The following is a 20,935-nucleotide window of genomic DNA, read 5'->3' as shown; positions in this document are numbered from 1 at the left end:
GAGTTGCGAATATTGTACATTCCGGAGTGTGTTAGAAAGGCAGAGAGGGAGGGGCAGGTTTTCGACTCGGAGTGTAGAGCTAGGAGGGTGCGCATCGCATTCAACAAAAGGCATGCATGGACAGGGGGCGACATGTGCGTGGGCGTGGAGGGCTTGAAGGAAGGATACGTGCAAGGGGCTTTTCCTGGTCATATATATAATAGTGTAGAGGATACATGGCGGGATGCGTAGGGCCGGTTACGCCAGAGTTGACCACAGGAATCCCCGTGCGACCTCGCTTCCGTATGGTTTACACGGAGTAGTTAGCATCAGGATTGGGAGTCAAGTGACCTGACAGGTTAGCAGCAGGAGCTGGTCGGATCCCAGTGCGAGTATATCCCCTTGCACTACCGTTGAATTGTGTGCAAGACGTACTGCGTGTGCTTGTCTCTGGCCTGCAACCGGCTTCTTGGGCTGGTAACTGGCGTACTCGCGTTCTGTCAGGCTTCAGATTGCGGCGTGGGTGTGTCATGCAACATGAACATACTCGGCGGCACTGGATACGCATGAAACAAATTGCGTCGCCGGTTGCCTGTATAGGAGGGCCTGCCCTGGCTGTCGGTCCTCAAGGGCTTACTGCCGGTGTTTTAGCCAGCAGATGCGGCTGCGCTGTAAGCACACACCTCAAAATCTTTCCCATTTGCAGAGCGGAGTAGGTCAGCATATGTACGACAAATCCGCCGCCCTCTTAAAACGTGCAAATTAGGGCCGGTCTTCTATCAGTCTTCTATTTGTCCCAATCAAAGCGTCTTTGCGCTCGCCAACAATTCCGCCATTTCCAAAGCTGTTAGATTGGATTCCGCAAAATAGCATCAATGAAAAGTCCACACCGTCAGCCGACCGCGGGCCCCGGCATGCTCACGGCAAGGTCGCAAATCCGGGGGCAGGGCTAGGGCCCTGTGTTCAGTCCAAGCACCATCCAAACAGTCGCCCATCCATAACGCCCTCCACGCAACCTTTGTTGAGTGTGAGTGTGACGCGCTGACCTTCCATGCAGCGCAAACCTGGAACCCACCCTGCCTCCCTGCCATCGTACACGTGCGTCACTTCCTGATGTCACTGCCGGGGTCAGGTGTCTGTACGTATGTCTCTCCTCACACATGTGGGGAAATAGCATCAAAGAGTGGGATGCTGCCCAGTCGCTGTGGCAGCCAAGATACCCAAATGGTACCCCGCCAAAACGCAGTCCTGCGTCCTGGGGCCACTCCAGCAAGGAAAGCAGCACGGATCAGCTGTCAATTGTACCTTCGTACACATATATCTACTACGTGCGCCCGCAAGTTTTCCAAGGATGATCACAAATGTGGTCAATACCACCACCGTCGCGGTTGCAAACTCGGTTGGAATGTGGCCAGAGCACCGCAAGTGTCCACTCCCATGACCACATGTAAACATTCACGCATGCACACATGCAACCCGTCTGGTGAGGTTTTCTACCCGTGCCCTCTACAGGTTCCCATACTCCAGCTCTTGCATCACGGGCGCCGAGTTTGCTCGAGGCCGGACCACCTCAGACAGGTTGATAGCCGGAACCCCGCGCCCGCCGCGGGTCCTCACCCTGACGTGAGAGGCACCTGGGGGCGGAGGGAGTGGCGGGAGTTTGAGCAGCAGGTGGGGTACATACACCACACACGAGGCACAATACTGGGTCATTTCCCATTCGCGCGTTGACCTCTTATCGCCCAGCCGCGCGTGCTTGGCTGGTAAAACGCGCATGTTAGCTTTCGCATGAACATGTAGGATCCCCCTCCAATGTAGGACCCCTCCAATTTCCAATTTTGTAAACTACATCCCCCCCTACACCAGGTCCCCAGATGTGTGGTCTCCGTTAATTCGCCGATCAGATAGTTTGGAAGTTTTTCGGTGTGTCTTTTCCTGATCCTTAATCAGCTGCTCGGCATCATTGTCCCAACCGCACGCAGCGCATGATAAAACTCTACTTCGCCACACCTTCCTCATCCTGCAAATAGATGGCCATAGGCCCCTGGCGCAACAGACCAAAGGGCTACAAAAGTCCTTGTATTTCAAGTGAAAAGCTGCTGATCACACCCGTGCTGCGTGTGAGCATCCCCGCAACCCACGCACTCTATCGCCATCATCACAACAATTGTAAGCTCTTCACATGCTATGGAAAATCCTGGTCACCTTACAAAGGCCAAGCGCTGCGATTCCATTCACATAACGATCCGAATGGAAAGAAATAAAGCCACTTAGCCCTACTTTTCATGTTCCCATCCTAGCCTCGGCTCCGAAACCATTTCTCCCAAATCCGCAACACAACCTCCGAAACCGTCATAACAATAACACACGCACGTGTTTTGAAAACCCCCCTCTGCTCAGGCGCTCGCACGATTAGTTTTACGCCCGGCAAGGCCCCCACTGCCCAAGCTGCTAACGGCTGCTGCAACAGAAGACAAATCGGACGCCACAGCGTAAGCCGCTGATGAGGACGACGACCTGCGGCCATGGCCGCTGCTGCCGCCATTACCACCCATCCCCGACCCGCCGCTGCCGCTAGCGCCAAGCCCTCCTCCTCCGCCTTGACGAATGCCGTACCTGTACGCCAGCATGCCCACGACCGCTAGCCCCAGCACTGCCAGAAGGCCGCTGGACAGCTGCGCGTTCCAGTTGCTGCCCCAATCCTTAACTGACGCCACTACAGCAATGCGGGGCTGGTCATCTGTACTCCCGCCGCTGCTGCTGCTACTACTACTGCTGCTGGCCCCAGCCGTCGTGGCCGGTCCATCCTCCTGCTGCGACCCCGCTGTGGTCGTGCTGGTGGTGCTGGTGGTGGTACTGCCGGTGGTACTGGAGGTCTTGCTGGTGGTGCTGGTGGTGCTGCTGGTGGTGGCTCCGGCTCCCGTAGTGGGCGCCGTGCCACCACCCTGCACGTTTCCCTGACCCCCGTCGCTGCCGTGTTGATGTGTAAGCTCAGCCCCGCCGGCTTCTGCAGTCCAACCACTAGCGGAGCCGTCGCCGCCGCCGCCTCCACTGCTAGGTAAGGTCCAGGCCTTGGAGTCTTTCAATGCTGGGTGAGAGGGCATCAGCTCCACCAGCCGCATTATGGCCCTCAGCCAGCGCTGCAACACATCCTGAAAGTGTACGTCGGTATGTGCGTCAATAATTGTGTCAGTGTACATGTGTGTTAGTGTCGGGTGTCGCATAGTGCGTGTGTCGCTATGTGTGTCGGAAAGTGGGAACAGGGCAGGGACAGGGCGTCAGGCAAGGAGTACAGGCCGCCGCCGTTAAGGTATAGGACGGGCATCGAACGCAACGATAGGGAACACGCAGGCTGAAGTGGGCGTATGGGAATACGGGGGTTTTATGAGTGGGCGGCTGAGCATAGCAGGTAGGATTAAGTGAAATTCCTGTCCGAACAGAGGAGTTGAGTTGATCTGCATGGGCCAGGAAAATGCGCCTACCTTAACGCCTTCCTCGTCCAGGGGATTGAACATGCGGAAGCAGTCGTCGAAGTGGGCCTTGAAGTCGCCATAAATCTCCCAGGTGTACGCGATGGGCACCTTAAGTATTTTAAACATGTAGTCGGTCGCAGTCCCGTGGGCCAGGTAGCTGCGGGCAGGAAACACCAGATCCCGGCGGGGTATCCCGCCGGTTGGGAAAGAGTGGTGGAGAAACTGCTGAAGGCGCAAAGACATGTAAAAAAACGCGTCTGAACGCGTTTGCGAACGGCCTGTGCGGGTTTTTTGTAACCCAATCTGCTAAACAGTGTGTGGTGGGGTGCGGGAGGATGATTTCGTGAGGGGATATTAGGAAACATGCGCACACATCTCGACGTCTCGGACTCCAAGGAGAGACGTCGAGATGTGTGCTCTTGTTTCCTATTATTTAGGGAGAACATTTTTTGCCAGGCTTAATATGGCGTGTAACTAGGCGGCGCGTCTGGTAAGGTTTGACTGGATCACACGCAAGCACAGACGACGCTCTGGCACCCCCCAATCTACCTAACCCCCCAACCCTGCATCCATCGGCTCTTTCACAGCTCCCCTGTCCTCCCTTTCCGGGGGCTAATGCGCCTTCTTTGCTTGGTCTCCCCAAGCTGGACCAACCCTCCATCGGCCTCGGCACACGGGGCAATCTTCACCGCCAGCTGAGCCCAGCCGCACCCACACGTGCCTGTCCCACACACTCACCCAACGGTCTTTCCTCCCGACCCCACCACGCAGGTGGTGTTGGTCATTACGTCCTGAAAGATCCGCTGCAGGATGTCAACCGAAGGACGGGCTTCCAGGGCAATCTGCGCAAGTGCGCCACGGGGAAAAAGGATGTCATACTACATGATCTGTGGTGGTGGCGAGGGGAGTTCTCACATTAAAATTTAGGCACAGCCGCGAGTCCAAGACGGGGTTGGACACGGAGCAGTCGGAGCGGCCTCCCACACGCTCGCGCGTACCTCAGCCACATGGTCCCAAGGTGCCAGCATGGCCTCCATGCCGCTGTGAATATTAAGCCACACGTGCGGCTTGAACTCCTCCGCCAGCTGCCGAAGGAGCTTCGTCTCGGGCTCGCTGAGGACAGGACATGTTCCGCCAGGAGCGAAACCAGCCAGGAGAACAGCAAGAGAACAGCCAGAAGCAGCAGCAGATCAAAAGAGAAGCATAGGAACACACACAGCGTGCAGCATAGCATGAGAAAGGAATGTGGGCTCAGCGTAAGGATGCAATGGTTGCAATGTGCTGGCCCTCCGTCCCGCATTAACCCGTGGGTCAGCGCTTGCGTCCAGGTCCCGCATTTCCACTTCCAAATTCCCACCTGAAGGGCGCCGTTCCCGGGTACTCCTCGTTGGGGTCATAGTCAGGTTCCTTCGTGCCCCAGTCCACTTCCCAGTTGCGGTTGGGATCCACTCCACGGCCGTTCTTGCGCTCACACAACCGCCCAGCCTCCACCAGCCGCCGGCCGCCCTCGTTCTCCATGGGCAGGACCTGGTGACGATGGTGCAGCATGGGTGTCACGCAGCTAGCTGCGTGGGTGACGTGTATGTATGTATGTGTAGGGATATGAAGATGCGTGATGTCGACCTGACTGCCGAAGTGCGATACGCAATGGCATACTCCGCCCACCGAATATGGATCCACTCCACGCCCCCAGTGTGCGGATCCAACCCTTGCTGGCAATCGCTGGCTTGCCACCCTGCGCTCCCAACACAAGTCTCTCCGCATCTCAATTCCCGCCCAGCAGCACTCCAGGACCCCGTTCCAGGTATCATGCCCGCCGGGTTAACGGGTTAACGTGTCAGTTACCCGTTTCCTCTCATGGTAACGCCTGGGGCTCACTTGTCCCTTGTCCCTCATCTCCCCGATGCAACCTACCTTGATTATCGTCCCTCCCAGCAGCCGCCGTAGCTCCTGCGCCCGATCCAACTCCCCAGGGAACACCCCCAAGACGCCCTCACGTGAGGCCAACGTCTTCAGCAGTAGGAGACCTAGCTCACTGCTGATGAGCTCGCGGCCGTGCTCGCCGAAATCCTACCGGGCAGGGTGCAATTACGGTGACCCAGGTCGGAAACGCCTATGAGCGATACGGGTGTATGCGTAACGGGGCCCATGCCTGGGCTGGAATGTGCGTGAGAATGGATGCGGAGAGGGTGGAGGGTATGGCCTCTGGAAGGGTCACGTGATGCACCGGGTATCAGGGCGCGACGCAGCGGGTACAAGCTGGTACGTTGTGGAGAAGGGGCGGTAACCTGTGAAGGCCGGCTGGGGTGGTCAAATGGTAGCGGGAAGGACGGCATGCAGCAATCACAGGAACAAGCCATGCTCATTCTATGTTAAAAGCAGCTTTGAGGTGTTAGGGGTGGCTTCGGGACGTAACCCACGCTCAGCGACAGTTAAGGAGAAATAGCTTACCAGCAGCATACGGACTTTTTCATGGTGCCGATTTGTAAAGCCCCCTGGCTCGATCGTAACCACCTGGGGAGTTTCGGGTTGGGAGTTGGCCAGTGGGGAGGGGGAACAGGAAGTTGTGCTTTGGGGATGAATAACGATTGTTGCCGCTTGCAAAATAACGAAAGCAAGACAGGAACACAAAATGATAAAAGTTGATTGTCAAAATAGGCACCGAATTAAACCCAGGTCAGACACAGACCTTCACTTCCGCATCGTAGGCACCGTCCCTTTCCGAGAAAGCGTCCATCTACATAATTGCAAGAATGAAATGAGCAGCTCAAGAAGCTTGTAAATCGAAACAAATAACGTGGTCAAGAAACTCGCTCTGCTTGCCTTCATGAACCCGGGGTTTGCATTCACGATATCCACAACCTCACGCAGGAGTTCATCCTGACGGTGATAGACTGTAAAGTTTGGCAACGCAAACGTCGCACGGGGTTCTGTTACCGATGCCAAACGCCTCCGGACACCAACAGCTGACTGCACCAGGAGCAGCAAAGGCACGATCACCGCTGCTTGACGCAGTGGATGCATAGTTACGTTGCGCCCGCGCTCAGGCGCGAGGCATACTAATAGTTCGGGCCACTTCCTACCTAGCAGATTAATTAAAAGGTTCTGGAGGAGCCTCTATCAGCATGCCTATTGCCAGTACAACAGCCGCTCGTCGATAGCAGTAAGGCTCAGCGTACAGGTTACACTGCGTTTGTACGGGTACGTTGCAACGACCAACCGTTTTTCGTAACTAGGTGAGCGGAGGCTCGCTCTTATGAGGAGTTGCATACATCCAGCTTTCAGAAAGTGCATCAGATTATGATTCTTATGCGTTAACTATACCGGTGCCATAGTTATATTATTTTGCAAAGTGTTTTACTCAGAGAGACCCGGGCTGCGCGCTGGAATGCAGTCTCATCTTAAGAGGTTGGACCGGTCCTTTGCGCGGGCAGCATCTGCACAGTGTTGCGCTGGTTGGAGCTCCGTAACTTTTATTGCAGGTGATCAGGCCTTGTTGATCAGGACGTAAATAGCCTTTAAGTTAAAGCGACATCTTCACTGGCAAGCCTCCTGCTTTCCTGCGGCTTGTCTGTGCCAGGGCATCGCCCAAGCCCTTGGCGATCTCCTCGGTCCATGCGTAGCACGCAGCTGTACGCAAGTGGCAGCGACCCAAGCGATCCTTACAATGCCTATATTGACAAGTCCTTAACCGTGAAAGGAGCACCGGATGGGCCGCTAAAAGGGCTGGCGTTTGCAGTCAAGGACCTCTTCGACGTAAGCAAGGCCCTAGTCCCCCAGCACCCGTGTTTGCAAGCACGCTGTTCGTGTACACGTATGATTTTGTGGGGACTTATCAACGCTGCTCGGGGCTACATGTTTTAGACCTTGCACTCGGTGGCCCCATCGTCGGGTAATGGCCGGGTTTGCGTGTCTGGATTGTGTGTCTAGGCCAACACACCATACCTCCTACCGTAGCTCCTAATGATGATGCAACCATAACATAATATCCGCATCTATGAGACCGCGCTCCGACTCCTTAGCGCACTGGCATAACCCCCTCGCGCGCCATCACTCCCTCTGGACCTTTCTCCGTCTCAGGTCCGGAGTCCTCCGTAGGAATGTACCCTTTAAAGTTGGCTAAGTTCTTACCTAAGCAACTAAGCAGTTCCTACCGCGGTGGCTCGCAGGTGGCCGGCCACCTTACGGGTTTTGGGAACCCCGTCTGGCTGGAGACGCACCCCCCGGCCGAACGTACGGCGCCCGCTGTACAGGTATACAAATCGCCAACGGAGGGAGGACCGGGATCAATGGCAAAGGCTTGCATTTGAAGGACACGTATGGACACGTGGGGCTGCCACCCGAACCACCATGAATGGAGCACATTTTCTGAAATGCCCCGTACCTGGATAAGTGGTGGCGACCAATTTCCCGTATCCCTGACGGGCTGCAATCCCCACATACCGTCCATGTCCTGCCTGGCCCCTGCCCTGTGCCCCTTTCTCCCAAAGTGGGCATCGGCTTTGGAAGTGGACAGTTGACCCTTTGTTACTTACCCTGTATTTCCTCCCCGCACACACATTTGGGGTCTCACGTGCATGCCCCCCGCACACGCGCCCGTGCCCTCATAAGGCTCTTTTGGATGCTGGCGCTACACTACGCGGCAAGACGCACATGGACGAGCTGGCGTACAGCTTGAACGGCGAAAACATCCACTATGGCACGCCGATCAACCCCGCCGCGCCGGGACGCATCCCGGGAGGCTCTTCGTCGGGATCCGCGGTAGGTTATACAGGTTCACCCTGTACGACATTTCGTACATACATGCACAGACGACTTGCCATGTCTGCCTGACAAGTTTATGGCGTTTGGCGATGCGATATGGGGCAAGAGCAGCGAGCGAGGAGCCCTTCTGGCGGTGGGTCGGTTGGCTTCGTCAACCGGCAAGCATCAACCGGTATCTGTCTCTTATGGGGGTTGGATCTTTCCCGCCAGGACTGGTCCTCATCATGCTCTGATGATATGCCCGTGTCTGATGGAAAATGAAACACCGCACATTTGGAAAAGGGACGGTGTTTTAACAGGAACAGCTCAGCAGCTGCAGCTGCAGCAGCTGCTGGAGCCTTTGTTTTGTCTCAGCAGAAAGAGCTGTTGGGAGTCGCAAAGACCAAGGCCCCCCGTCCCCACTGGGCGGCGAAGGATTATAATAACGCCACATACAACGCAAGTTTTAATTCTAATATAGTTAAACTGTATTGTGGTAATGGTAAATGGTCTTTGCGCTCCATATGTTATTTTTTTATCAACATACAGAATGTAGTTCCAAGGGACATTCACGAAGGCCTTTTTGGGGGGAGGGTGGAAAGGCCAGGAGCGCCTGCACCCTTACCCCTGCCGTTACTGTTTGCGCTCAGTCCTGGTCCTGGTCCCGTGCTTGCATATGGTATGGAGTTGATAAAACAGACCTAGGTAAGGTAAGGCCGCACGACAGGTCTCTGCAGCGATGCATGTGCGTCCCCGTCTGGGCGGCAGGGTCCCGGCACAGGTAGGGTATTGGGCGCCGGACACAGCATGTCAAAAGCGTGTCATGTTTCAGTCAACATGGAGGCTTCCCAGCAACCAAGGCTCCTGGAACGAAAACAAATAGGATTAGGAGTTGGCACAAGTAACATGCGCTCATGCGGGCGGTGAACATTCGAAGGCAGAAATTTCTTTAGGCCGTAGTGGTATGAGACGGCCAAGGGAAGGAATAGCACCTGGTTAGGAACATGGAAAGGAAGGGACAGCCGTTAGCGGAGTTCGGGTTTGAGGCACGTGGCCCTCACAGGTCCTTTGCCAGAGCTATCGAACTTAAGGAAGGATATTTGCACGTTTCTAGTAAAGAGCAGGTGAGCAGGGAGAGCGGGTGCTCCGGCGCTGGCTCCGGCTCTGGACCCACGCGGGCTATGTCCCGAACGCCGTACAATCGTACACAGTACGTACTGCACACGAGACCTGCGTCTCTTTCTTTCTCTCTCTCTCTCTCTACTAGCTCTCGTTCATGCACGCGCGCACACACGCTGGTACGCGCTTGCGCCCCCGGGGTGGCGCAGGTGGCGGTGGCGGCGGGTGACGTGCCGGTGGCGCTGGGAAGTGACACGGGCGGCTCGGTACGAGTGCCGGCGGCGTACTGCGGGCTGTACGGTATACGGCCCACATGGGCCCGGACGAGTTTGGCGGGGGCACGCCCCCTGGCGCCGTCTTTTGATACTGCCGGATGGTAAGACTATGAGATGGAGTTTTGAGGTCCCGGGTTGAGAGTACGTTTCTTGCGAGTAGGGTAGCCCCTAGGTTTAGAAACGGAAGTCTTCTCATCTCAATCAATTGAGATCTCATTAGATCTCAATAGAATGGGTTAGATTCTCATCTCAAGTTTTGGCAGCTTTCTGGGAATGCATGACTGGCTCTTAAACTTTGTAGGATGATTCTGTATGGTATATTTATTACAATAATTAAGTTTTGGGACGTTGCGAAGCACAATTGCACGACAGAAACAAGCCATTATACTCCGCCACAGTATTGACCCATGGGTCAAAGCATGCGAGGGCACACTGGACGGTCGAGTACACGTCACAGGCGCTTATCCCTTTGATGCTTCTTTAACTCCATATCCTAAGGGTTAAGGTTTCAACGAATCAGGGCCCAGATCATCATTCCTAAGCCCTGGCAATGCACAAAAGCCGACATGGTATGCCATCAAGATCCCATGCTGGCCAAGTTCAGCAGACATAGACTGCTACCAATGCCGACCGAACAACTTGAATCCCCTGCTGCCGGAAGCGGAGGCTTGGATGCGTGATCCCTCATATGCTGAGGCGCCACGGACGACGGGTTGGTAGCGCTGAAGGTCTTGCCACAAAGCGTGCACTCGTTCCTGACCTCGTTCTCGAGCAGCAGAACGAGGAAGAACTTCCACCAGTCGGCACAATTCCTCCTCTTCACCTCTTGCAGCTTCTCATAATATGCCTGAATCGAATACTTCTTCTTGGCATACGTGTACTCTCTCGGTTTCTTATCTTCGGACTCCTGGCTCTGCCCCTGGTTTGGGGCAGTGCTAGTGTCTGCCATTTTCGGTATTCAATTTTGTTCTGAGTGTCTAGTAAGGAAATATATGGCTTCTAAAGATTTATAAAGAATTATAGTGCCGTACATTAGATAACGACCCAACCGTCTCCTCAAGTGCCAAAAAAGACCTTCTAAATTCTCATTGAGATTCTCAAGAGAAATAATTAGATTAGAAAAACGACTTTAGATGAGTGCCAACCCTACTTGCGAGTGAAAGATTTCAAGGATGGGAGTGTGCGAGAGAGAGAGAAAGGTACGGGGCCATGGCAAGTGCCGCATGGATGCCTGGTGCACGACCAGCCAGTCGCATAGCTCGTTTTCCTCCTCGTTGTGTAGCATTACATTTTGACTTCACTGTTCTTGAACTTTTCTAGCGCCCACCTGCTGCAACTCGGGCTCTTTTCGTAGCTCTTTCCCCGTGCTCCCTTTTGATATCTCCCCCTCTCGTCCTCCATCGCGCTCGCCTTGAATCCTTAGTTCCCCTCTTACCTTCTCCTCGTGTGCAGCCGGGGGAAGGCTGGGGGTAAGGGAGGGTTTAGTGCGAGTCAGCAAGAAGCCCCAAGCACTGCGCCAAGGGGCCCTAGGGAAGGTCAAGAAGTCCCAACGAAAGTGGGACAATCCGTCAGATGTAAAGTCACAGGAAAAGATCTAAGTGTCCTGTAGGGGGGGGGAGAAGGGCAAAGAGACATGAAGGTGGGCTGGCATTCGGAGCAGGGCGGCCTTTAAGACCACCGCTTCGATGCTGTTCGGCAGTCGCTTCTCAGTTCTGTGCGGAATATTGTTATGTTGCAGTGAACCTTTGGAATTCGCCGCACCGTTTCTCTCTTTTCCTACCAACTGGACAGGGCGGTCAGCGCACCGCTGCAACTGCCCCGGGCATGGTTCCATGCAACCGCGCTCTCAGCATATGTGGGGGTGGTTCTTACGGTTCTTCACCCCGATTTGGGCCCGCATAGTTTAGAGATTTCCTTGTTTTGCGCGAAGGAGATGTGGGGCTGCCCGGAAGTCCGAATCGAAGGGATTTTGAGCTGCACGAAGCACGGCTTCGGGGCCCTCCCGGAGGGGCCCGAAGGGCCGGCATTTGCAGTGTAAGCCCCGCGTGGCCGACAGTCGATCGAGGCCCAAGTTCAGCATTAATTGCTTCAGCCTGAACTGGGAATACGTAAACTTGCTTCGTGTGTCAGAACTTCGAACCTGCGCTATGTGATTGTTGTGCACCGCCGTGCTCACTGCACAGCCCTGGTGGTGGGTGATGTGAAAGATGACGTGTCACAGCATGGATGCCTGGCGAAAATCTGTGGCTGACCTGTTACAGTCATCCAACATGCAAGGGAAATGGGAGCACTCGCGGCGCTTCACACGGCTAAAACTCCCTGTCTACAATACCGCGCAATAGTTTAGCTGTACGCATGCATTGCATGGCGACCCTGGCCCTGAGCATACATGGTCTCCTTTTCCTTGACAAACAAAGAGGGAGTGGCCACAGGACAGGCGGCTTACAAGTAGCTGAGCAATGTTGTATATGTAACGTATGTATGTCTTCCGTGACTTTATAGGCCCATGTGAACCTTTAAGCAAGGACTCCTAGGCCGATGCTTATAAGACTTACTTCAGTCATGTTGGGCCGGGTATTTCGGGGTTTGGCGAGGAACTGCGCCTTCAGGAATATACCTCCGTAAACCCAAACCAAACCTTATTTCAGGATTTTCTTAAACTATTAAAGACATCTACCAAAGACAGTAAAACATAACGCTAAAGATGCCTAAGTTTCTTGCACCGTCGAGTAAAAAGCCCTCACCGATGTCACATGTCGGTCCCAGATAAGTGTCCACATCGCCGCGCGCCGCGCCGACTGGCTGCCACTAGCCTGTCCCCGCGCGCCTGCACCCTCGCACCCGCGCGCATGTGGCTGCACCTTCGCAGGTCGCGGTAGCATGTGGCGATGTGGACATTGGTCTGGGTACCGACACCGGGGGATCCATTCGGGTGCCCGCGTCCTTTTGCGGGCTGCTGGGCATAAGGCCCACCTGGGGCCGGGTAGCTCGATGTGGCACCACAGCGCTGGCTCCGTCGTTCACCACACCGGGCTGGTGCGAAGCTGGGGCTTGGGGACGTGTGGGAGGGGTGGAAGCGTGGAACGAGCCTGCCCATGGAAGCGGCGTGTTGGGAGAGGAAAAGGTTTACCTAGCACCGCCCTAGCAATAAACCTCACCTCTCGTAAGTTATACGATGTTTTAGACGTCCATAGTTCCTTTTACTTCCGCGCACTACCACCACCTATCTACGCAGTACCCCAACCCTGGCGTCACCTGGCAACCGTCCCAATCCACACGGTCTTCCTCCCCCTCCAGGTTTGCCCGTGACCCGGCCGTACTACGCGCAGTAGGTGCTGTACTGTTGGACCCCTCCAGTCGCGGCTCCAGCCGGCTGGGCAGATGGCTGGTAGCCAAGGATGCGTTTGCTTTGGCTGACCCGCCTACAGGGAAGGCTATCTACGATACCTTGTCGGCCCAGTTCCCCAAGGTCAGGTCAGATGGAGTGAGGCGTGAAGCAGTCGCGGTGCTGCATGGGTGTACTTGTGTGTGTGTCTCTCTGCATTTGGAACGAGCATTGCCGTGTATATGTTTGCATGTCCTCCGTTAAACTAAACAAGGTAATCGGCAGCGGAACAACGTGTTTGTATAAAATTGGTAGACCTGTATGCCTCTCTGTCCCTGTGCATGTCTGTCCCTCTGCCCGCCTGTCTCCCTGTGTCCGTATGTATGTTTCCATGTGCTTTCTGTTCCCCAGGTAGTGCAGCTGCTGGGTCAGCCTTTGGAGGTGGAGGTGGCGGCACCTCTGTCGGGGGAGGGCCTCGGAACGTTTGTTGACTGGATGGGCGTGTTCCGGGTCTGCCAGGCGAGTCCTAACTGCCCCAATTCCTTCGTGCCTTTCTTGCCTTTCTGTTCCGCTTGTCTTTTTCTTTGCCTCTCGGGGAAATGATGAAATTCCTAGGGGGACATAACTTTTGATTTTCTCAAGACCGGGCGGAACGAAACACGTGCCGTTGAAGGCTACCCACAGACAGGCACGTGGCGATGGCGATGGCGTTTTCCTTTGTGGATTTTCCTTTGGTCTTCCTTTCTCTGTTGACAACAAATTTAATGTTTAGCAGGTGAAGAGAAACTGCCTGCTGACCATGTTGACCGTTCCCCATGCGACAGGGCTTTGAGGTGTGGCAAGAGCACGCTGCCTGGGTGTCCGCACACAACCCGGAGTTTGGGCCGGGCATCAAGGAGCGTTTCGCAATGGCGGCTGCAGTAACGAAGGAGCAGGTGGGTAGGGGTGGAGGTGTGAACAAGGGAAGCCAAGCAAGGCGTCGGTTAGACCGTGACGCAGACTCTTGAAGGGTAGGTAGCAGGGTTTTCCAGTGCAGGCCAGCCCGCGCTGTGCATGGAGTGCAGCAGTGTTGTGCTTAAGGAGGAGTGGGCGAGGGAACATCGTACATGATAAGCCCAACGCGACCAGTTTTGTCCTCCTTTGATTGTGTCACTTCCACCATGTGTGTTTTACGTGGTCGTGCGGGTGCGTGCCCCGTACCTGCTAACCACCCAATATGAGCCGAGGGCTCAAGGGCTGCCAGGTCGCCTATAAGCACCATCCTACCTCGCATTTTCACAAAACAAAGCAAGTGGTAAAGGAGACTAACGACCAGGGGAGCTTACATCATGTGCTGTCGACGTCTCGAGGCGATGGCGGCTTTGCTTTATCCTATTTGTCCTCCTATTACTTTTAGGTAATGCCATTTCCTTCCTTGTCCCCTTCTCCGTGTAGCACGAGGTTGGCTCCGCTAAGCGCCGCCGCATTCGGAGTCACCTGTTGGAGCTGCTGGGCTCTGACGGACTGCTGGTAGTACCCACAACACCGGGACCTGCACCGCCAGTCAACACCCCGCCGGTAGGTCTCATCATTTATCCTCGTTAGGTTAGGGTGCCCTCGTAATACCTCCAGCACCTACTATGTAATGGTTTGTGGCGATTATCTAAAGGAAGACGCATCTTAGCAGTGGTTAAAAATTCGTAATAGAAGGCGGTTCCATTGTCGCGAAATGGTGGTGGATGAACGGGTTCCGAAGGTCAAACATAGGCGCACGTCCTCCACGTACGCTCATGTGTTTTCGCTTTGCGTTTTTCGGGGCAGGCGGATTTGGACGCCTGGAGGACTCGGCTGATCAGTCTCACCTCCATAGCGGGCCTCGCAGGCCTGCCGCAGGTACTAGTACAGAACCGTATGGCGGTATGAGTGCCTTGCGTCACTGCACGACGTTGCTTTGCACTTGCATGTGCATGGAACGGCCCACCAAAAAATAGAGCAGCGATGCATACTAGCTACCTGTGCCTGGCAACAGTGTGCCGTAGATACGAACGATGTGCCATCATTCCCATGCTTTTTAGGACGATACATTGCTTCACTGCGTGTCTTTCTTGACGTGTATGTCCGTGTATGTCGATGTTGCGAAATATCTCAGTCGCCCAGCAGTTCCATTTGATGTCAAGCTAGAAGCTTAAAAAATGGAAGGAATCTACGGAGTAACGACAACCCTACCGCCTTCCGACCTTCGACATTCGCTCCGCAGGTTAGCTTGCCTATTGCTAGAGTTGACGGGCTCCCCGTTGGTCTGGGCCTTATAGGGCCTCCCGGCAGCGATGAGGCTCTCCTGGAGATTACCGAGCATCTGATGGGGGTAATTGCGCAGCCGCTGCAATGAGAGCTATCTCAGCAAGGTTGATGGCGTTGCAGGGATGGTTGTAATGCGGTTGTAGGGCCGGTTGCAGGTTCTGTTATAAGGCGGCTGTAATTATGGTTCCAGGGCTGATTGTAAGGAGGGTGGAGTGCATTGCAGAAAAAATAGAAATCCTTCTGGATATCTCCGCAAGATGTGAGCTATTTATTGTCCTTTCTTCTTACTTCTCTTTGTTACACTCGCATTTCGTGGCGTTCAATACTACTCAGAAAGAGGGACGAAATATATCCGTCTCCCGGGGCCCCTAGAGCACCAAATAGCCTGCCTGCACAATAAGCTAGAAACCGTGCTGCAGTTTTGCGGTGAATTGCCTATTGGTGCAAATAAGGCTAGTTATGCCCAGGAATTCATGACGAGCATTGAGCCAACTTTAAACGCAATTTGCAAATAGCCACTCCACCGCCGCCTCTACGTTGAAGTGACATTCCCGCAACGCTCCGCGGGCCTTGCGTGGCGTGAAGCCCATCGCCGTCAACGTGTTGAGTGCCTCCGACGGGTCAACCACGGTCTCTGCTACACCAGCATCCGGATCGACCTCTTCGTACTCCGCGTCGTCGACGTACTTGTCATATCGGGCAGGGCGCTGCGGTTAGGAAAAAGACAATGCATGCAGTAGCTTCGGCACAGATGCGGCCTTATGATTCTGTGATAAGGAGGACGAAGGCATACTTATGCCAAAGGAACGACGTCCTGGATCAACCTTGTAAGGCAGGCAAACGTGCCCCTTCATCTTCCTGCCCTGAATACACATGAGCCTACAACTGCTGGCTTTCCCTTCTCCCAACAGACCAGCCCTATATAGAATCCCGACCCGTCTACATTATAGCTCACGGCCACCACTGTTGTGCGTTTTCTGTCACACTTCACTAACATTCAGAAACACCTGAAGTAAAATTACCCAAATCACCACAAATCGAATAAGTTGCAGACCGTAGTAGTTGGGGCTGACAGGGATACCAGGGACCTCTCCTCCTAACGCAATCCCAGTCCGTCCAGCCCTACGCACCTTGGCGCGTGTACCCCGCCGTGAACTCTCTGCCCTGCGCTTGGCGCCTTCCAATGGCCCCGCGTTCTCCTCACCGCCCGACCAGTCCCCGCCGTCCCCCTGGCCGCTGCCGCGGGTCCGGCTGGGCTTGCCGCGCTTGCGAGTTGCCCTGAGATGCAAATAGATTATAGAAGGCACAGTAAGCAATGATTTCCGCCTCTTCCTGTTCCATAAGGGAAAAAGGAGAGCTAATGGGTCCATTTATGTTCTCTTGAACCCCACACTATTCACCGCAGAACGTGCACACGCACGCCCTCAATGCTATGTGCCCGGCTGCAACTTTGCCACCTCCCTCGCTAGCTCCCGACTAAATTTAGGACCAAGTGCCCTTCCACTACCCCAAACCATATCCACTACCCCCGCCCGGTGCACTCTCACCCGGATCCTGATGCGGGTGGGCGGGGTGCCGCCGCCGCGGTGCCACTCCGCACCCGACAAGCAGTGGCTTCTGTCAAGTGATGCCTGTGAAGGCAATATGGCGGTAGCATACGCGAGTGGGAGAAGAACGGACTAACCAAGTAGTATGCAGGGGAGGGGCTCGAGGAAAGCATATCAAAGGCCATGGGGCACTAACAAAAATAGCGAAAGCCCTGATCCTATCCGACCTGATTCACGTGCCTTAACAGGTCCTTACAAGCCATGCATGAGGTCCCTTCAAGCCCGGGCGCGGCTATAACTTAAAACCACGGTAGAAAAGGAAGGAACGCCAACTCGCACAGTCCAATGACAAACAGGGAATGTGGTCATGACGGCCATCTCGATCAGGCCATATGGCCCCCTCACTCCCCTCGATCTTCACTTCCCCTTGCTTGACCCTCACCTGCTCGCCACGGATGCCGCAAGGCCCTCCCCCTGCTGCGCCGCCCGACTACAGCCCGGCCCGCCTGCTACTGCTACTGCTCCTGCAACCCCCGTCGCTCCTGCCGCGGCTGCTGCTGCGTCCAGGAGGATGGCGGCCTCTCCTTCGCCCTTCCAGCGTGGACCCGACCGCGGCGGCAACGAGGCTCGGTCATTGCAGCGGTCGACGAGGCAAGCTAGTCGATTTCGAAGCCGTTTGAGCAGTTGGACTAGCTGCTCGGTGGAGAGCTCATCCATAGGGACGGCTAGGAGGCGGCCTGAGGGCGCGGTCGGGGCGACGCGAGTTTCAACATAGGTTTGTGGGGTGTGATTGGCAAGGCGGAAAGACCCCTGGGACGGGACTCAACAATGTACAATAAAGGATAGCCACACATTAAGGAAGAAGGATAGAGCATTAGGGCTATGCACCGCCAACAGCAGCAACACTACCGCTGCAAAAGCCGCAAAAAGCGCCGCCGCCATCTTACCAAGTTCCGGGTCAAGCCGTGCTACAGCTTGGGCATGAGCCTGTGCGCTTCTCAAAGGCCCCAACCCGCCCACAGAGGCAGCGACCGTGCCGGCAACGCCGGTCACCATACCAGAGCTGCCGACTGCAGCTGTGGCGGCGGTGGTAGCCGCAAATCGCATCAACTCCTCGAGTTGCTCGTCCACCTTTTGAAGCTGCTCCGGAGTCAGGCCGTACCTGCATGGGTAGATTCTAAGCTTCAGACCTGAAGACTCGGCCCTCACAGGCAGGTGGTCTTTGCTTCGGACTCCAGCACGTGGTGCTTTGGACGTGGGCACTTCGACAAATTAAACCCCCAAAAGCAGTGGGCTCGGGAAGAGCAAGGAGGTCCGAAAAAGGGAGGCTTGCTGAGTCCAGGTTGGATTTGTGGACTGGCCGTCGGCATTCACTGCGGATATGACCAAGAGAGCTGTGATGATGCTCTGGTGAATCCGTTCACAGGCCTGCCCTGTACCACGGCCGTACAGCCGTACTCATGTGCCACAACCGTCCAAAGTGCCCGCCGGCAAACCCACTTCCGTTGCGCCTCTTCTCGCAGCTCTGCCTTCATCTCCTTGGTCAGTGTGGCTGTGTAGCGTGAGAAGACGCATCACGGCAAAGGACAGGGCAGACGGAGAAAATGGGTTGAGTTCTGGAGTTTACAGCAGCGACGGCGACGAATGTGGTTCTCTATACATCTTCTGTTGCAGGGCGCGAATGGACCGGCTCTGGCCCAATCCGTATTGACGCAGGGTTTCAAGTGTTTGGATCCTCCTGATACATCAGACGGCGCGAATGCGGATAAGTGCACGCGGCAGCATGAAACGCTATGGCGCGTGTTTTAAGTATGGGTCTTCCAAGACTGGGGTCTGGGGGTTGCATGGTTTACGTTAAGTAGGGTATCTGACAAAGCATGCCTTCCCGCGTGACATCGTCTTTAATGGAGGCTACTAATCCATGCCAGATTCTAAAAAATGGGAGTCGGCGCTCCAGTTTCTTTTTCCTTTTTCGGTAGCCCCCTTCCCAGCACGCCCTGCCATTGCCCCTTAATGGATTCTCAACCGCGAACCAACCACTCCCAAATCCCTTTTCCAATAACATCCTCCACTCACGCCCATCGTAGATGATGAGGCCCGCCTTTCTCGTAGCGTCCGTACGAGCCTCATTGTCAGCTCGTACCCGGTCTACGTCGACCCGCAGTCCCGTAAACGCTGCAATGCAGTTCATGGGTTGGTATCATGGCAAGGCCAAAGACAAGGGTAAATGCCCGGCGAAGGGCCACTGAGCTGCTGTTAGGAGACTAGTGGGCGCAAAAGTGGTTGCGGAGCGCCCTAAAATAGCGACCCAGTTGCGCCAAACCCAGCACTGCACCTGCCAGACTTTGTTGACCCAGCAGGCGTTGGGTCTGGCCGTTGACCTGTTGGATCAGTTTGCCTGGCAACAGTCCGGTTCCCAAAATCTGGAGCCACTGTCCCACGCCATGCTTCATGAGGCAGAGCCGCAGGATCTGGACTTCCTCGCCGGTCCAACCTGGGGCAGGCGTGAAGTTCCATCTGCGCGGAAGCAAGGAAACGGCGTCGCCGATAGCAGCGCCACGGTGCGGCTACTAGCTGCATCACAGCGCAGGCTAAACTGTGATGGAACTGCATGTGTTTGCCGCGGGGTTTCAGTCTGTTTGGCTGGACGAACGTCCTCTGCGCTAAGCGAGTTGCACAATATTCCGACCCAACTAACGCGTCTTGGTGGCGACCTTGGGGGAGCAAGTACCGCGTCTGCAAGCCCCGTCCTTTCAACGACGTGCCATCGAAGACAGGCAGGATGCGCCACGCGGGTGCTGGGCCACATAACCACGAGGGTTCTAATTACGAGCTTACAGTGATGCTGCATCGCCCACCCTTGGTCCACGTTTCTCCGTCAGGGCAGCCGCAAAAGCCATCGTAGACAAAATGACAAGTTGAACCCGGTTGAACTTTAACAGTTAAAGCCACCTAATGAAATCGAAGGGAACTTATGAACATATGCATTTTATTTAAACTCACGCCAGTGTCAGGGACCTAAGCGCTTCGGCCGAGCAATTTAAACATAAGGGTGGATCACAGTGTTTAGCATACTGAAGGTATCGCTTATAGATGAGCAATACAGTCTATCCTATAATCTAATAAGTTTGGCGCTCATCCATATTTGGTCTCGGAGCTCTTAAAAGACAGCTAGATATGTATACATAAAATTATGGGTAATTGATCTGAATAAGTATATAAATATCATGTTCATGTAGCGGAACACGCAAAACAGACAATGCACTATGCCATTTTCTATAAGCGTAGGAACGCCCGAAATAACCACTTCCTACGCCGTAGGTCGTCCCATAGACTGTCATCGACAGTTCGTTCGACGGTCGTTAGGAACTTTCCATGACATTCCATTACGGCCAACCGAGTTTTGTCCCGGCCGGTAACGTGTTGGCAGAGTAGACTATCGGTAGGGTGACCCATCGGTAGGGTAACCCTTCGGATTCCTATGAAAGGCGAAGTGGATCGGATGCAATAGTGATTGCCAGAGCGTTACAAAAAGCAACTAACGGCTCAGCTCACCTACAATTCACTACTCAACAAGCAAACCAGACCAACGAGAATAGCACTCATTGTCTCTTATTCCAGTTCGACACTAGATCAGAATAGTACTGAAGATGGCTCCGAGCCACAGCAAAAGCCAACTACCGCGTACGAGCCAGGTGGCAGACTGACCAGACATCGGCAAAGGGGTATTTCTGGTTTCGGGAACGGGCCTATTGCTGTCCTCCAGTACAATCTCGGTTACAAGGCCGCGGAACGAATTGTGTTTTTTGCAATAGTTTGACATTTGAATACGACGTATGATCCTATTTCTACAAGCCGGCCGGCTTTGGGAACTCTATTACTTTTTTGGGAGTTCTGTACGACACAAATCTCCCGAAGCGTTTGCCCATGCCTGGACAACATTTACCTCAACACTTCCACGCGGGCAACGTGCTAGCCCGTACCCAGAGTCCGTGGGAGTGCATATGTTTCTTTGTGGTTTGGCGCTTTGAGGACTTTCTTATGTGGACAGCGTTTACCCCACTTTTGGCGATAACGTTTGTGCCCTTTATGTGTCATGTAATCGTTATGCGTCCAGTTGTGAGTTGGTCGACGACTGTCCGCGTAGGAGTGTTGTAAAACTGTGCTGTGCGCATGAGTTGGTGCTCATTCATC

At 54.7% G+C, this 20,935-nt stretch overlaps 5 protein-coding genes across 5 annotated transcripts; 2 read left to right on the top strand and 3 right to left on the bottom strand.

The window, feature by feature from the left end:
* Nucleotides 1–1,359: 1,359 nt before the first annotated feature.
* Nucleotides 1,360–6,566, bottom strand: VOLCADRAFT_120495 (uncharacterized protein). The gene is made up of 10 exons (XM_002947543.1): nt 6,276–6,566; nt 6,142–6,189; nt 5,904–5,966; nt 5,367–5,522; nt 4,810–4,979; nt 4,451–4,565; nt 4,191–4,294; nt 3,462–3,609; nt 2,596–3,131; nt 1,360–1,613 (listed from the first exon to the last, which is right to left on the bottom strand). Exons 1-10 carry the CDS (start codon nt 6,474–6,476, stop codon nt 1,550–1,552), a joined length of 1,605 nt encoding a protein of 534 aa, XP_002947589.1. The 5' UTR covers nt 6,477–6,566; the 3' UTR covers nt 1,360–1,549.
* Nucleotides 6,567–7,067: 501 nt separating this feature from the next.
* VOLCADRAFT_87871 (uncharacterized protein) lies at nt 7,068–9,694 on the top strand (the record flags this gene model as incomplete). Its single annotated transcript, XM_002947671.1, has 4 exons — nt 7,068–7,208; nt 8,064–8,213; nt 8,846–8,905; nt 9,524–9,694. 4 exons carry the CDS (start codon nt 7,068–7,070, stop codon nt 9,692–9,694), a joined length of 522 nt encoding a protein of 173 aa, XP_002947717.1.
* A 472-nt stretch (nt 9,695–10,166) lies between these two features.
* On the bottom strand, nt 10,167–10,538 carry VOLCADRAFT_87870 (uncharacterized protein; the record flags this gene model as incomplete). The annotated part of the gene is made up of 1 exon (XM_002947542.1): nt 10,167–10,538. One exon carries the CDS (start codon nt 10,536–10,538, stop codon nt 10,167–10,169), a length of 372 nt encoding a protein of 123 aa, XP_002947588.1.
* A 1,755-nt stretch (nt 10,539–12,293) lies between these two features.
* VOLCADRAFT_116484 (uncharacterized protein) lies at nt 12,294–15,282 on the top strand (the record flags this gene model as incomplete). The annotated part of the gene is made up of 8 exons (XM_002947670.1): nt 12,294–12,344; nt 12,459–12,625; nt 12,887–13,058; nt 13,326–13,424; nt 13,739–13,849; nt 14,349–14,471; nt 14,715–14,786; nt 15,151–15,282. 8 exons carry the CDS (start codon nt 12,294–12,296, stop codon nt 15,280–15,282), a joined length of 927 nt encoding a protein of 308 aa, XP_002947716.1.
* A 189-nt stretch (nt 15,283–15,471) lies between these two features.
* On the bottom strand, nt 15,472–19,641 carry VOLCADRAFT_103528 (uncharacterized protein; the record flags this gene model as incomplete). The annotated part of the gene is made up of 9 exons (XM_002947541.1): nt 15,472–15,901; nt 16,325–16,472; nt 16,742–16,825; nt 17,184–17,478; nt 17,689–17,903; nt 18,242–18,293; nt 18,818–18,916; nt 19,077–19,258; nt 19,580–19,641. The coding sequence occupies 9 exons, from the start codon at nt 19,639–19,641 to the stop codon at nt 15,689–15,691; spliced, it is 1,350 nt and encodes a 449-aa protein (XP_002947587.1). The 3' UTR covers nt 15,472–15,688.
* Nucleotides 19,642–20,935: the final 1,294 nt, after the last annotated feature.

Source organism: Volvox carteri (genome assembly GCF_000143455.1).
Source record: "Volvox carteri f. nagariensis unplaced genomic scaffold VOLCAscaffold_7, whole genome shotgun sequence".
NCBI classification, from domain to species: domain Eukaryota; kingdom Viridiplantae; phylum Chlorophyta; class Chlorophyceae; order Chlamydomonadales; family Volvocaceae; genus Volvox; species Volvox carteri.
The sequence above is the reverse complement of the archived record's forward strand: the minus strand, read 5'-3'. Positions and strand labels throughout refer to the sequence as shown.

Excerpts from the sequence above, each read along its gene's own strand:
- VOLCADRAFT_120495 (XM_002947543.1), bottom strand. The coding sequence starts at position 6,476 with ATGCATCCACTGCGTCAAGCAGCGGTGATCGTGCCTTTGCTGCTCCTG. Across the intron at positions 4,295-4,450 it reads CTTGGGACCATGTGGCTGAG|ATTGCCCTGGAAGCCCGTCC; the intron begins GTACGCGCGAGC and ends GCACTTGCGCAG. Across the intron at positions 3,610-4,190 it reads TCGGGAGGAAAGACCGTTGG|CTACCTGGCCCACGGGACTG; the intron begins GTGAGTGTGTGG and ends TCCTGCCCGCAG.